Genomic DNA, 16,827 nt, shown 5'->3' on the forward strand with positions numbered 1-16,827 from the left:
TATTTATGCATTGGAAGTTAGTATTTTTTTAGACTAAATTGCTAGAAGTGGGAAAGCAGCATATCAGAGAATGCTAATTTACATTATGAGACATCCCAGCAGGGATTCTTAACTTCCAGTACATGATTGCCCTTCAGAAATTATATGTAGAATTCTGTGTGTGCATGAGTGTGTGTGGTACATGTTTCCAGGGAGAGACCTAAAGAAAGGTTAGAAGCTGCTGGGCTCCAAAGAGCTAACGTTTCCCTGCAGTCCCAGGACATGGGGGACAAATTTGCAGTATTGAGCAATTTTATCAACCAGGTACTTGTCCAGCAAGAACCACACCCTGTTTAGGTCCAGGACCACCTCAGGTCAGCCAAGTGGGATTGCATCTGTCACAGCCACACTGAGGCCTGTGGTGATCCACACGCAGGGACCTCGTCCTCTGGAAGACCATGGGCTTCATCCTGCAAGACTTCTAAGGATGTCTTCCAGACAGGGTATTGGCAATGTGGGCCCTGAGCTGTTAACTTCAGAATTAGCAGCAGCCATGCAGGTTCGGTATCTCGGTGGTTCGCAACCAAGGATAACATTTTCAGTTGTCACAACCAAAGGGAGGAGCTGCTCTTGTCATCTAGTGGACAGAGGCCAAGGATATTGCTACACATCCTACAACACACAAGCCAGCCCCCAATCCCCCAAAAAAGGAATTACCCAGCACAAGCTGTCAACAGTGCCAAGGTTGGAGGAACCCTAGGAAATATCTGACTAATAGCATCTACACGCTATTCTAGGCAGAACATGGTCATGCTTTTGATCATATTCCACATGCTACCCGGTGCTGGCCTCACCTGCAGTACCTGCCTGGACTCTTCGGGATGGCCTCTCTCACAATCACCCTTACACAAACTAGGAAAGTCTATTTCTAAACAATTTGAAGTTGAATTCTTAGAGCGCCTGCTCCTCTTAAGAGGTTCAGAGTGATGGGCTTTAAAGTTTTGTTGCTTTTTACTCCCAAAATACTTTTTAGAACTTATATACTACCAGAACATTTTTTTTTTTTTTTTTAAAGGAAAGACAGAGAGAAGGAAGGAAGGAAGGAAGAAAGGGAAACATTTTTAAACATTTTCTTGTTTTATTGTATTCTGTTTCTCCGTTTTTGTTACATGGGCTGGGGCCGGGAATCGAACCGAGGTCCTCCGGCATAGCAGGCAAGCACTTTGCCCGCTGAGCCACCGCGGCCCGCCCCTACCAGAACATTTTAAGTCGACATCCAAATTTTTTCATCATAAATTCAGTAGAAAAGGTTGCAATTTTGAGCATATTGTATATATTGGCATTTAAAGTATGATAAATTATCATTTATAAGTATATGCAATGGAATCTAAATATTAGAGATTTGACACCCATTATCATTTGTAATGTACAAGAATTCTTTAATAGTTGGAAAATTTTAAATGTTCCTTTTTCTCTGAGAGTGCCAATCTACTTCCCCCACACAAGTTTATGCTAATATATTTTATCTTGAAAGCCTTTTAATTGATTAACCTACCACCTACTCTGAATCAGAATATGTATATAAATTGAAATTTATTAGAAAATGTTTACTGTAAACCATAAAGTTCTAACAGTCAGCAAAATTTCCTTTGGCTCAAGTTATCAATATAATAATTGATACATAATTGATCAAAATAACATAAATATAATTTTTGGTAATTATCAAACAAGAAGGGAAAATTACATATGCATATATATATATATATATATATATATATATATATGAATATGTGTGTATATGTTTCTTTGAGGTGGAGGAGCCCTTTTTTTCCCAATTCTTTTATAAATCCATGGAAGATTATTATTTATTGCTGGGAGACAGGGTTCATTATTGAATCTATTCTTAGTTTTCATTTTTATTGATCAATACACTGAGTAACCTTCTTCACATAAATAAGTAGTTACGGAAGGAGATTTATTAGAGCAATGTACCAAATTTTTAAATTCCTTCTGTGTTAGATACAAAAAAAATCAAAATCACAGTGATGTATCATCTAAAATTATGTCTAATGATCTATCAGCTAACAATGGCATTCAGTCATCAAATTATGTAGAAAACAAGGGATAAGACCAGACTTAACTTGCAAAAAGATGTGTTAGTCATCAGTCCTTCACTTTCTCAACACCTTACATGTTTTAATGTATTCTTTTGTTTAGCACCCCAGGGTGCAAGACAGCTGAGTGAGAGGCCCTCCTTCCTTTAATAAACTTAAGAGAAAGGCCCTTGTGAAAGAGAGTGGGGAGAAGAGAACCTATTCCTCCACTCAGGCTCATTCACAGAAAGATTCGTTTTAGAAAACGGTTTGTTCATCTGGAAGTTGGGGATCTGGAAACTGATTTCCTTAAAATTGTGTCTGGACAGACCTTGGAAAGCCTTCACATAGCCCTAGGAGTACCCTGTGCCAGTTTACAGAATACCAGCCTAGATTCCTAACTACTCCAAGTATGGTCCACGGTCTAACAGGATCAAGGCCTCTTGGGAGCTTGTTAGAAAAACAGACTTTGTTTAAAATTGCACATGGGGAATCGGGAAAAGTTTGTTGTTCCTTGTAGATGAGTAAAAGAATATGGAAAAAGAATAAATAAATAATGGGAGGGAGCAAAGGGTAAAATAAACTGGGTAGATGGAAACACTAGTGATCAATGAGAGGTAGGGGTAAGAGATATGGTGTGTGTTCTAGTTTGCTAGCTGCTGGAATGCAATATACCAGAAATGGAATGGCTTTTAAAAAGGGGAATTTAATGAGTTGCTAGTTTACAGTTCTAAGGCCAAGAAAATGTCCCAATTAAAACAAGTCTAAAGAAATGTCCAATCAAAGGCATCCAGGGAAAGATACCTTGGTTCAAGAAGGCTGATGAAGTTCAGGGTTTCTCTCTCAAGTGAGAAGGCACATGGCGAACACAGTCAGGGCTTCTCTCTCTTGGCTGGAAGGGCACATGGTGAATACGGCATCATCTCCTAGCTTACTCTCCTGGCTTCTGGTTTCATGAAGCTCCCTGGGAGGCGTTTTCCTTCTTCGTCTCCAATGGACTCTCCACTTCGTGGTGCTGCAGCATTCTCTGCTCTCTCTGAGTCTCTCTGAATCTCTCATTCTCCAAAATGTTTCCTCTTTTATAGGACTTCAGAAACTAATCAAGACCCACTCAAATGGGTGGAGACATGTCATCCCCTATTCCAGTTTAACAACCATTCTTAACTAAATCACATCAACCAGGGAGATGATCTCATCACAGTTTCAAATATACAGTATTGAATAGAGATTATTCTACCTTTAAGAAATGGGATTTATATTAAAATATGGCTTTTCTTAGGGGGCATACTTCCTTTCAAACCAGCACAGTGTGTATGAGGGTTTTTTTTCCCTTTTTATTTATTTTTCTGGAGTGATGCAAATGTTCTAAAAAATGATCACAGTGATGCATACACAACTATGTGATGATATCGTGAGCCACTGATCGTACAGCATGTATGGAATGCATGTGTGTGAAGATTTATCAATAAAAATATTAAAACAAACAAACAAAAAGCACATGGTATGAAGATCCCCAGGTGAGAACCCACTGCTTTGAGGATAATTCCCCACATTTGCACCAGGTGATCTACCAGACTTCTTGAAAGTGCAAAGTTATCACCACTGATTCAACCAACCAATGGCTAGGCCATTAGTCGTCTGGTTTGCTTTTTAAAAACTCCTTTGCTTGGGCTCCCAAACCCAGATGTTACCCGGCAAAGGCGGTGGATTTTTTGTCCTAAGCACTTAATGACGAATTCCTGAGACAATGACAGAGTTTATTGCTAGGCGTGAAGCAGGAGAATATATGGCCTATGGGCCCAAAAATCTGTCTCCCCAAATTGAAGTAATTCTGATAGTTTTATAGTATCAAAAGATGGGCAGGTTTTAGGATAATGAGCACAAATGGTTCCAGATGATGTAATCTGAGTTGATCTGATTATCAAGCATGCACAGATTGATTACATGCTGAGTCACAGAATGTATGTATGAAAATGGCGGCCTTAATGTAATGATGGGCATGAACTTTAAGGTGACCTATAGGTTAAAGTCTAAGCTACTGCCAGTCAGGCGGGACCACTTTGGTTAAATCCAGCTTCCGTTATCAAGAAAACTTTTGAATTGGGATGGGTTAGCTCTGCGCTGACCCAGGGTCTCCCATAAATAAACATTATGGGCTGTGTTTAGTAATCACAGGACTCCAAAGTTGAAAAACTAGATAAAATGGGTACAAGTGAGGATCAGTCACAAGGTTTTTACAAATCACAAGGGCACAAGTTTACAAACCACAAGGGCACAAGAGAAAGGCTATATAATCATTATCAGAGATCAAGGCAGGAGGATTACAGTTCAAAGATTTCAGGTATTTTCCTCTGAAATACCTGAAGTACCCTCTCCAATATATCAGAAAGCAAAAAGGAATATCTATATAATGATTCAGCAACTACAATCATCCCTTACATCCTACCTTCTCAGTTACACAGGGTTTCTGACATAAGTCTAGGGCGGGGTGCAGATATCAGTTGGTTTAAAGAGTTCCAGTTGACATGTGCAGCTAAGGCTGAACTACAACTCTGTTCCTGAATTACCAATTTGAGAAAGATTGCCCATTACTCTGAATCCTGACTGTGAAGCTGTAAAGGGATTTCAGAAACAGATCCTGCTGCTTCTCCTCTCCACATGACCTAATCCAGGAGGCCTGGGTTGAAGCTGCCAACCCAGCTAGAACCCTGGAATGGGTGGTACCAATGTAGGAATCCCACTGAGGCAGGAACCTTCTAGTGTGGCCTCCAATTGATACATTGCCCTATATGAAAGCTGAGGATAGTAGGTAGTAAGTAGATCTACATGAAAGCAAAACAATCTCAACTCTATCCCAACAAAAACACTGAGGATCCAGGGAACAGAGCCTGACTGTAGACAACAGCCAAGAGGCTACGGACTAGGCAGCAACAGAATAGGTAAGTAGATCCTTACAGGAGAGCCTTAGACCTCAGATAGACTTCTATATGTAGAAGGAGGGAGAAGTGAATCCTACTGCTTAGACACTGTACACTCTCATGAGCAACACCGTTAAGGAGTGGTTATCATTTTCAAAATTAGCATCATGGAAGCTCCAGCAGAGGCCAAACTAATGGGGAGGAAATGAGATATGAGCACATCCTATTACTTAGATTCCTCCTCCCCGTATCTCCAACCCCTTCTCCCTCCGCCCCCAAACACACCTTACAAATGAATCAATGAAGCTGGGCATCTTTTCATATGTTTATTGGCAATTCGCTTTTGGGCCTTGGTAACTATCCATTTGTACTCTTTTTCTCTAGTTTGTATTGGGCTGTTTGCCATTTTCTTATCAATATGTACAAACCAACCCTTTTCCTGTCAGATGTGTTGCAAATAATTTCTCTTACTGTCTTTTGACTTTACTTAGAAAACAATTTTCCATTTTTGTTTAGTCTATCAATCTTTTCTTTGTGGACTATCCTATCTTACTTGCAGAGGTCTCCTGAGGTTATAAAAATATTATCATTTTCACTTGTCATATGGAAGAAAAATGAAAAAGAGTGATAACATGCACTACCGATAAGAGAGTTGGGAAATGATATTCTCATACCTTGCTGGTAGGAACATGAGTTTCAACAGCCATTTGGAAAGTAATCTGTCTGTAACTACAACACATAAAAAATTCACATGTCCTTTGTTTCAACAATTCCACTTTGGAAAATCTTTTCCACAACAACAAATACAATGATTCACAAAAGTATATGTGCAAAGATGGTAGATTCAGCGTTGTGTGTAGAGCAAATATGAGAAACTGAAGGTCAATCAACAAGGCAGGAGCTAAATGAATTGCATGGCAGTCATACTACAGTATCTTACAGTTACTAAAAGGAATGACTTATCTAGAAAGTGTGCTAAAGAAGTGGCCATGAAAATTGTAAAGAAAAAAATTCAAGTTTCAGAGAAATGTGGATTTCTTGCTAAAATATACGTGTTCATACAAAAAGGTATAGAAGGATACAGACCAAACTGTTACTGTTAATTATCTCAGGAAGTTTGATGTAGTTTTGACTTATAACAAGAGGCATGAATTTAGGCTCAAGTCCCAGCTCCACTGTTGATGTGGCCTAGGTGAATTACATAACATGGTAGTTTCTTCATCTGTCAAACAGGAAGATAAAAGTACTTAACACATTAGATTTGTTGTAAGGGGCAGATATTAGAACAGTGCTTGTCACAGTAACTATCATCATGTATTACTGTCTCCTTCAGTATCTTCTTGACTATATTCTATGTATTCTTTTATCCCTCACTTCTTTGTTGGTATTATGAAAAGATTTGAATAAGTATCAGGAAATAAAAACAGAGAAAACCAAAATGAGAGGATAAAATGAAAATGAAAGGAAATAAAATTAAAATGAGGGGATTCACATAGTACTAGATCCAGTTTGTTTCCAAGGTCATGGAGGATGTCGGAGCTTTGGCACCTAAAGGATTGGCACAATTTTGGAGGATTTTGGCCTAGATTTCTTTCTTCTTGGCCTAACTTCACCCAGAAGCTACTGTCTTAAGACTCACAGCACAGGAGTTTCCTCCTCAGCAGCTTCTTATGCTGCAAATACTTTCTCTTACTGAATTTTGTCCTTGACTGGCAGACTGATAAGACCTACAGTCGTTACAGTTGCTGCTTGATTCATAGACACATTTCTTCAATCCCATGTTGACTTTCACAGGACTGCTGAGTCAAGAAGTCCTGAGCCTCTAGGTACCAATGAGATTTTTTCTGTGTACATTACACATTTGACAACTCTCATTAATGTTAAAGATGAAATAAACCAAATAACTTTCCTAGTTTGTTTTACCCTAAGGTACTAATCTATAAAATCAGAAACCCCGTTCCTCTCAGAACAGAATGGCCATGTGCTTTATTAGTAAAGAGCTCTCAATTTTGTTGTTTAATCCTTGTAACTAAAACAGGACCTCTTTTCACTGATTTTACATGATCACTAGGGTCTCTCATTTTCCCACTTCCTTTTGACATCTATTCATTTTCCGTTTGCCTCCTTCCCTTCTTCCCTCTCTTCTCTCATCCTCTTGAACAAAAATGTTAAGTTTCTTCTATGTGCCAGCATTCAGCAAATAAAGCTTGAGCAAAAAAGACTACCTTCTCACCATCATGGAGTTAAGACGCAGTCACCAATCTGTCATTTCAAACCACACAGAGTGCCAGGAAGGAAAATATGTTGACAGCTTCATCTAGGGAGTGGCAGCTGGGTGAGGATGGGAAGGGTGAGGAATTAGCCAGGCATCTCCTCTCATTTGGAATTCCCCAGGGGGGACACGACCGTGTGTCATAGCAGCAGTTCCTGGACCTGCTGCCAGGAGTACTTGTGGAAGGGACAATGTGAATAATACAAACTAGTGAAAACGTGCTTTGTTTTTGATAGTAATATATTTGTTACTAATCAAAAGAAATCCAGAGGGTGAAGGTGGCACAGATGAGGCTGGAGAAGTAGCAGCCAAATTACACTAAGGCCTTTGACTGTAATTAGGGATTTCAGCCTTTCTCCTAACAGCAATTGGAAGCCACTGAAGGGCTGGTGGCAGGGAGTATGGCTAATTTTTTACAGCTATTTTTGAACATTACTTATTACGCTCTATACTGTGCTAAAGGCTACCTGCATGATGTCATTTAATTCTTGAAACAATCCTGTGATGGTGCTATTATTATCCCTATTTCACCGACTGACGACACAGGGTAGAAGGTGGTTGTCTGTGCAGCTAGTAAGTGACTTCAATACCCCCTCTCAGCCGCTGTATTACATATGCCATGAGCAGGGAAGAGAAAGAGGGAAACAAGTACACATAGCTGACGCTAATCTCCTTGCCAGGACTAACCTCACCTAGAAGAGATCGCATACGGGTTTCTGGGCTTAATGAGCTCGTCATCGAATTCAACTAATCCCCTGGTTCTGACTCCACACTAATAAAATAACCTGCTAATTGTATTCTGGCTTCCCATATAGATTTTTCCATTGGGAGATAATGCCTGAACCAGCCTACACATGCATTTTTATTCCAGTCGGCAATTTCATTCCTCGTCCTAAATTAATCGGCATCCTGCTTAAAAAAAAAAAAGTACAGAGTGAAATAACACTAAAACGACAGCAAACATTGTAGTCGGATAGTCCTCTTCCCATGACAGATCTGTTTGGAGCAAAAAAAAAAAAAAAAAAATACAAATGGCAGGCAGTCTGCTCCGCGATTTCTGCTACCCCGCGAGGTCCTCAGGTCTGGCCTGAGCCCCAAGCCCCGTTGAGCCCCTCTCCGATCTTTCCTCCCCGGAGTGGGGTCTTCAGAATCTCCCTCATCCTCCAGGAAATCCGTCGCTGGCGTCACGAGCCCTCTTCTCACTCGGGGCTCCCTCCCAATGGGGACCACGCTCAGACTCCCGTTCGCCTCAAGTTTTGGGGTTCTCACACCCCTCTTTCCCTAGAGTTCCTTCAGTGGGCAAACTGGACGCTGGACGAACACAGCTTGACATTATAAAGTGAAAGCGTCAAAAACAGGCCCTTTCACCTTTCACAGGCGAGGGTTTCCTTACACAAGGCTCATCCCCCGCCCCAACAGTCAACGCTGTCTTGAACAGAAGATGGAGGCGACACGGTGGGCGCCGACTTTTTCTCTTTGTCAAGGGCGCGGGTGGCCTGCAAGCCGGGCACGCGGCCCCGCTTTGAGCTCCACGGGCGTTCCAGCCGGGGCAGACTGGGGGCCCTGCGATCGCATGGGTCCGCGACGGCACTCTCGAGTGTGCTTTCATCACCAACGTGTCTGCACAGCGACCTCGACCACCCGGGGGGCGTCCCTCAGGACTTGCGGCCGCTGGCAGCGGGCAGGGCGAGGCCGGCCGCCGACCAAGCAAGATGGCCACACAGACCAGGTCGACGGTCACTGGCTTACTGTCGTCCCCGCGTCCACACACGGGGCGGCGGGCAAGACCCTCAGGCAGAAAGAGGCCAGAAGACGAAGAACGCCACTTCCCACCGCCACCGCCCGGGGGCGCGACGACCTGAGCCGACTGCCTGGCCAACGGTCAGAGGGAGGTGCCATGTCCCAACCGAGGGGAGCACCACAGAGCCCCACTCGTTTTCCCTCCCTCTTCCGGCAAGGGAGGCCCCTCCGACTGAATGTGCCCTCGTTACCACTTTCCCCTGCCCCTCTCTGCTTAGAGAGAGCTAAGTATGCGTGGGAGGGGTCCTTCCCAGTGCCGGCTCCCCCAGCTCCGCCGAATGGTCCCGCCCGGGCAGCGCGCCGGCGCCCCTCCCCCGCACGCGAGGCCCATTGGCGCGCGGGGCAGAGGGGCGGGGTCCGAGCCGGGCGCGCGCTGGACTGCCTTATAAATAGCGGGCTGCGCCGCCCACCATCCCGTTCGCCCTGCGCTGTGAAAGACGTCCTCTTTCCCTGCGTGCTTCGCGGTTTTTTTTTTTTCTCGCCGCTGCCCTTTCTCCTCAGCGCCCCTTCGCTCGCAGCCGCCAACATGAACGGGCAGCTCAACGGCTTCCACGAGGCGTTTATCGAGGAAGGCACGTTCCTCTTCACCTCAGAGTCGGTGGGGGAAGGCCACCCAGGTGAGTGGACGGCCCAGAGCGCCGCGGGCGGGGTTGGGGGGAAGCGCCGGGGCCTGCTGCGAGGGCCGACCAGGGGTCGCGTGGCTTCCCAGAGGCGCCGCCGTAGCCGCGCGCGTGGCCGCCGCTCCCTGCCCCCTCCTGTCCGGCCGCGCGCCTCATACGCGGAAGATTCCAGAAGGGCGGGGGCCGCTGCTGCCTAGGTCCAGCCCGGGGAGGGCGCCGCTCTCTCCTTTGCGTCTGGTGGCGCGGGAAGCCTTGGGTGGGCTAGCCGCCCCGCGTGCTCGCAGCCCGGCGCGGGAGCGCGCACCCCGCATTGCAGCCACGGCCACGTGCTCGCCTCACACGGAGGGGAGCGGGCCCCGGGCCTGCCTGTGTAGTGACAGCCTCCAGCTAAATATAGCTCGGGGAAGGCGGTCCTTGGCCGGGGGCTCCCCTTTAGAGCTCTGTGGGCGTTCAGCCGGGCCGGGACCGCGACCCGGGCTTTGTCCGTGGGCCGCCTTGAGAAGGCGAGTGGAGCCATTTCCAGGAAGAAGAAGGCATCTTCCAGGGAAGGGCGTTGTTTGGCGGTCCGGACCGCCTCTGCCCTTTGTTAGGGCGGTGGCAGGGACAGATCCCCCGTCCGGTGTCGTCAGGGTCCGTTCCTCTCGGCTCTGGTGCCCGTGATGCGAGCCCACGAGCAACCTAGTGGTGAGAAGAGAAAACAGGTCCCACAGTCGTGATGAGTGTGCGGGCCACTGAAGGTCAGGCGGGGGCGGGGTGGGGGGGGTTGTTAAATTTGATTTGCCCTTTTTCCCTGGTGTGAGAATCTGACATGCACTTGACCCACCTTTTTGTTAATTTGATCACTTGAGATAGGCATTTTATAATAGCTCTCTGGTTAAGTCCTGAGTCTCCGGTTTGGTTGCAGTACACATTTTGCTTGAGTTCTATCTTGAATGAGTTTAGAAAATTCAGTAAAGTGACATTGTGTGAGGTATTCTATTTCTTCCTCCCCCACACTTTTTTTTTTTTTAACTAGTCATGACAGTACAGTGGGGGGAATTCAACAGGAATTAATCTTTAGGACAATTTCAGATCTGTGCGCTCTTGTTCTGGTACTGTGGCTGACAACCAAATAACATTATTTCTCCTGTTCATAAAGGACCTTTCCTTACCTTGTCTATTAGTTAGCATTTAGTAGACTGTTCTTTAAGAAATTGATAGCAGGATAGGCAAAACAACAGCTTACCCTTCTGGTTGGTTAGATTTATAACACAAACTTTATTTGGGGGATAAATGGAAGTACTTTGTGTTTGGTAAAATATACATTTCTTAGCTTATTGTTTATGTTTTGTGAATTTGAAGATACTTTATTTCTACTTTCGCCTGATGACTCTTACTTATGAGGCTTTTTATTTAACAGTAGAAATTATGCCTGGCACCTTTTCCAGGTAGCTGAAGTACCTGGAAATTTGGGATGCAAGCCTTTGCAAGGGTAGGGTGTAAATTGCATCTGTCACAACCGGTTAAAACAGTTAAACGTGCTGGGTGTTTCGGCTCATCTGAATGGATGAATTTGTGGTGCAACTATATTAAGACCACCATGTCAGCAGTCTTCTGTCTAGCCTTTATTCAGACAAATGGCTCCTGGTGAGCAGTACTTTAATTAAATGACAGTTAAGTTTGATATCTTCCAAGATCTTCAGTTTCAGGAAGGAGGTATGAGCTGCTTATTAACATTAAGTTAATGAAATTGAGCCAGAAATGTCTTTTTTTTCCCCCAGATAAGATCTGTGACCAGATCAGTGATGCTGTCCTTGATGCCCATCTTCAGCAGGACCCTGATGCCAAAGTAGCTTGTGGTAGGTTCAGAACACAGGTTTATTTAGCACCTAACGGAAAGGTAACATCACGGAAATTACATATGAAAGTTGATGTTTGATGTTTGGGTATGAACCTCTCTTTTTGTTAGAAACTGTTGCTAAAACTGGAATGATCCTTCTTGCTGGGGAAATTACATCCAGAGCTGCTGTTGACTACCAGAAAGTGGTTCGTGAAGCCATTAAGCACATTGGCTACGATGATTCTTCCAAAGGTGAATGAGTTGTAAATGAATTGACTTTCCTAAGCTTTTTATTTTTCCAGATAAAGCTAGTGAGGGTTGAAGAAATTGGCTTCCTGTTAGTTTTAAACTCTGATTGTGCAGTTTTAGTGTGCTCTGTCTTCTGATTTGTTTTAACCCTGTTCTATTCTCTAAAAAATAGTAAGTTTTAGGAATATTTTCTTATCGTGGTATCTAGAATTAGATACATAACTGTTGTCACAAAGGAAGTCTTGCTGTGGCCTTTTATTTTTGCATCCTAACATTGTTCTGTTTACAGGATTTGACTACAAGACTTGTAATGTGCTGGTAGCTTTGGAGCAGCAGTCACCAGATATTGCTCAAGGTGTTCATCTTGATCGGAATGAGGAGGACATCGGTGCAGGAGACCAGGTATCTTGTTAGAGGCTGTATTTGCATCTCTCGTAACATTAAATTTTGAAGCTTGGATTGATCACATTGGTGACTTCCTTTTTTAGGGTTTGATGTTTGGTTATGCCACTGATGAAACTGAAGAGTGTATGCCATTAACCATTGTCTTAGCACACAAGCTCAATGCCAAACTGGCTGAACTACGCCGTAATGGCACATTGCCTTGGCTACGCCCAGATTCTAAAACTCAGGTAGGTGCTGAAGAGCTCCATATAGAAGCATAAAGCTAGATGAGGTCTCATGTTACGTTGACAGGGTATAAGATCATTTTAAGTTGGGTTTCATTTATTTTCAATTGACTAATTGAAAAAAGAATAGCATCTGTCCCTTGGCAACATTTTAATTTAGCATGGAGAACCAAGTTCAGAACTGTTTCTTGATAGACTTGTTTTGATGCTGTCTGTTGCCTTCAAGGTGACGGTGCAGTATATGCAGGATCGAGGTGCTGTGCTTCCCATCAGAGTCCACACAATTGTGATATCTGTTCAGCATGATGAAGATGTTTGTCTTGATGAGATGAGGGATGCCCTAAAAGAGAAAGTCATCAAAGCTGTTGTACCTGCAAAATATCTTGATGAGGATACGATCTATCACCTACAGCCAAGTGGCAGATTTGTTATTGGTGGACCTCAGGTAAGGCCTTACAATATCAAGTCATTGTAATTTCAGATTTTTTATGACGATATCTTACAAAATTGTGACTGTCACCACCTATTTTCTAGGCCCTTCTGAAGCTGATATGTGACTTTTTTGAGGATCTTTTCTCAGTGATACAGACTAGGCATTTAAAAACATGATCTAGAACCATTTGTTAGAAAGGATCAGGACTACGGTGACTTAAATCTTACGATTTCAGGGTGATGCTGGTCTGACTGGCCGGAAGATCATTGTGGACACTTACGGCGGTTGGGGAGCTCATGGAGGAGGTGCCTTTTCAGGAAAGGATTATACCAAGGTGGATCGTTCAGCTGCTTATGCCGCTCGCTGGGTGGCAAAATCCCTTGTTAAAGGAGGTCTGTGCAGAAGGGTTCTTGTTCAGGTATATAATTTCATTATGTAACTGGAGTGTTTGAGGGTAATTTAAACCATAAATTGGGCCATGGGGTGGGGGGATTAGCACAGTAATCTTAGCTACCTTCTTGTCTTTTATACCAGTGCATGGGTCTTTAAATCACTGATTCTTACAACATTTGAATCCTTTTAGGTCTCTTATGCTATTGGAGTTTCTCATCCATTGTCTATCTCCATTTTCCATTATGGCACCTCTCAGAAGAGTGAGAGAGAGCTATTAGAGATTGTGAAGAAGAATTTTGACCTTCGCCCTGGGGTCATTGTCAGGTAAAGATGGTAATAGCCTATTGTTAGAGAAAAGAAATTGAGGGTGTGGGTGTGTGTATTTACAACTTGAATCTGAGAGGTGAATGTATGAAAGGTGACTCTCAAGTGGGGAAACACTTTTAATTCCTAGAACATGTTGATTATACCTGTAAAAACTGCCTTCTAAGCAATGTTTATTAGGAATATCTAAAATTACAGTGCTCCGTGGCTTAGACTACTCAGGCTAGAAAAGTCCTCCATGTTTGCTGTTGGACTTCGTACTTATCTAAGGGTGTGTTAAAAGAAATTAACACACCTAAGTGAGATGTTCTGGGCTATTCTAAGGAAAATAAAATGATAGGGTGGGGGCTGTGGAACATGGGTAAGTATTCCATGATCTCAGATGAGCTTTTGACCTTGGAATTTCTCAGGATAATGACAAGTTTTTATATTTGTTGAGCCAGTGACGGAAAAAAAAACCAAGAACTCTAGTTAATAAGGACTGTGCGAGTTTCGGACACCAGGGAAGTAACACTTTTGCCACAAACTTTTTTCCTAGCATACCCCAGAGAACTGAACTCATTTGCCAGAGCTCTTGAAAATGAGTCTTGCTGATTATTTTGCTTTATTTTAATTGAATGCTACATATTAAGTTACGGACTTGTATATTCCAGGGATCTGGATCTGAAGAAGCCAATTTATCAGAGGACTGCAGCCTATGGCCACTTTGGTAGGGACAGCTTCCCATGGGAAGTGCCCAAAAAACTTAAATATTGAAAGTGTTAGCCTTTTTTCCCCAGACTTGTTGGCGTAGGCTACAGAGAAGCCTTCAAGCTCTGAGGGAAAGGGCCTTTTCTGCCTAAATTTTCCTGTCCTCTTTCAGCTCCTGATCGGTTGCAGTCACTCTAGTCAATGACATGAATTGTAGCTTTTGTGGGGGACTGTAAGTTGAGCTTGCGATTCTGTCCCTGGTGTTTTGTTCACCATTTATAATGAATTTAGTGAGCATAGGTGATCCATGTAACTGCCTCTAAACAGACAGCCAACACTGTAGTAAATAATGCTTTGAAATTCAACCTTTGTGCCCTATCACCCAACCCTCTAAAATCCCCCTTGCATTGACTTTCCCACCAGATGCTGAAAATGTCCTTGTAATGTGCACGTAAACTATTGTAGTTCCATGATAGCCTCTGTCTGGCAATGCCACAGCCCTGTCAGCATGAATTTGTGATGTCTTGAGCTCTATTATGAATGTGAAGCCTTCCCTTAACCTCCCTGTAACTTGATCCATTTCTAATTATGTAGCTCTTTGTCAGGGAGTGTTCCCTATCCAATCAGTCTTGCATGTAACGCAAGTTCCAATTGGAGCTCTAGCCTGACATTAAAAAAAAAAAAGGGCAGTTACTATTAAACCATCTCCCAGGTGCTTATGCTCTTAATTGCCATCTCTTCAATAGCACCAAATCAAAATCTCTCCACTTTTCAGCTTTCATTTGGAGGATGTACGTAATAAGGTTTTCATTTAGTAAACCAATCCTATGCATGGTTTCAGCACTAGCCAAACCTCACCAACTCCTAGCTCTAAACAGGCACTTGGCACCCTTGTGATGTCATACAGAGAAGTCACAGGGCAGTACCTGAGGGTCTGTAGGTTGCACACTTTGGTACCAGATAACTTTTTTTTTCTTTATAAGAAAGACTGAGTACTCCACACTGCACAATAACTCCTCCCAGGGTTTTAACTTTGTTTTATTTTCAAAACCAGGTCCAATGAGCTTTCTGAACAGCTGGTGTAGATACAGAGAAACCAGCTTCCTTCAGAGAGCAGTACTTTTGGCGGGGAGGAGGAAATCCCTTCATACTTGAACATTTTCTAAATGCTTATTTATTGTATTCTGGGGTATGGCGTAAGTACAGAGAAGCCATCACCTCAGATGGCAGCTTTTAAAAGATTTTCTTTTTTCCTCAACACCATGATTCCTTTAACAACATGTTTCCAGCATTCCCAGGTAGGCCAAGGTGTCCTACAGAAAAGCCTTGGGTTAGACCTACAGGGGGTCTGGCTGGTGTCAACAGAAGGGAGGGCAGAGCTGGTGCGGCTGGCCATGGAGAAAGCTGACTTGGGCTGGTGTGGTACAGAGAAGCCAGCTTGTTTACATGCTTCTTCCATGACTGCTTGCCCTGAGCAGAAAGTGCCTTTCAGGATCTATTTTTGGAGGTTTATTACGTATGTCTGGTTCTCAATTCCAACAGTTTGAAGATCTAAATAAAATGCTAGGTTCTACCTTATCTCTGTCCACTGTTTGGTATTTCATGTGACCTAGGTTACATAAAGTTAGTGTTAAAGGTACATTTTATCTAGATTTATCTGCTGCTTTCGAGGAATTGATTCACCATAATCCTTGAACACCACACTGATGCAGAAAGGTTTGATGACATCCCTAGCCCAAAGGAAAATGTTGATCTTTGTCCAGTATTGCTTTCTGGTTGATGCGTTGGCCAAAATTGTTTCCCTTTTATGGTTTTCAGCTGTTTAAAATTAAAGGGGCTTATACAGTATAACCTGAAGGGAGGAAATGGTAGTCAGGTTAAGTTCGGAAATTTAAGCCTGCAGGGTTCTCTGCAAGATACATTCAAATGACTTAATTCCTCAGATCACTAGGGTTTCAGAGTTGATTGCGAGCTGCAAAGCAGCAGCTCTAATAGCCTATTGTCAGATTATTGGCCAAAAAATCTGGCTTCCCAAACTGCAGTAATACTGATAGTTAAATAGTCTCAAAAGATGGGTACCTTTTGGGATGGGCTCATTATTGAGGGGTTGCAGATTGGCTGTTCACAGGTTTAAGCCACAGAATATAAGAAAAAGGCTTTAATGTCTGGCAGGCCAATGTTGGAATCAATTCTACTCTACCAAGATAGGTTTAGAATTGGAGTGGGTTCTGTGCTGACTCAAGGTCCTTCGTTAATATAAAGGCTGTCTTTAGGGCCTATGTGGGGGGTCAGTCACCACATAAAGGGATACAATAAGATAAACAGATTAAGCAGCTGGCTGGATTTCAGTTAGGTGATTTTACATATTTCCTCTAATAATATTAGAAAGTAAAAATGAGTAACTATATAATCATAATTGTCTCCTAAGTCCTACGTTGGGTTACTTTGTGCCTCACCCAGTTACAGGTTGACTTACTTTAAATAGTCCCAAGGATTAGGCTTGAGTCCTTATAGAAATATATGTCTTGGAGTCTTAATTCGTTTCACATACCTTCTATCTGCTTCCATGTTGTATTTTACCTTTGCCAGCAATATACTCATGTTAACC

At 43.2% G+C, this 16,827-nt stretch overlaps 1 protein-coding gene across 1 annotated transcript; it reads left to right on the top strand.

Annotated features, from left to right (window-relative positions):
• The first annotated feature begins 9,458 nt into the window (after positions 1-9,458).
• MAT2A (methionine adenosyltransferase 2A) lies at positions 9,459-15,797 on the top strand. Its single transcript, XM_077134833.1, has 9 exons — positions 9,459-9,679; positions 11,443-11,520; positions 11,631-11,753; positions 12,040-12,152; positions 12,239-12,382; positions 12,606-12,824; positions 13,048-13,230; positions 13,396-13,529; positions 14,183-15,797. The coding sequence occupies exons 1-9, from the start codon at positions 9,589-9,591 to the stop codon at positions 14,283-14,285; spliced, it is 1,188 nt and encodes a 395-aa protein (XP_076990948.1). The 5' UTR covers positions 9,459-9,588; the 3' UTR covers positions 14,286-15,797.
• The last annotated feature ends 1,030 nt before the right edge of the window (positions 15,798-16,827 follow it).

This window comes from Tamandua tetradactyla, chromosome 17, assembly GCF_023851605.1.
Source record: "Tamandua tetradactyla isolate mTamTet1 chromosome 17, mTamTet1.pri, whole genome shotgun sequence".
Lineage (NCBI taxonomy): Eukaryota > Metazoa > Chordata > Mammalia > Pilosa > Myrmecophagidae > Tamandua > Tamandua tetradactyla.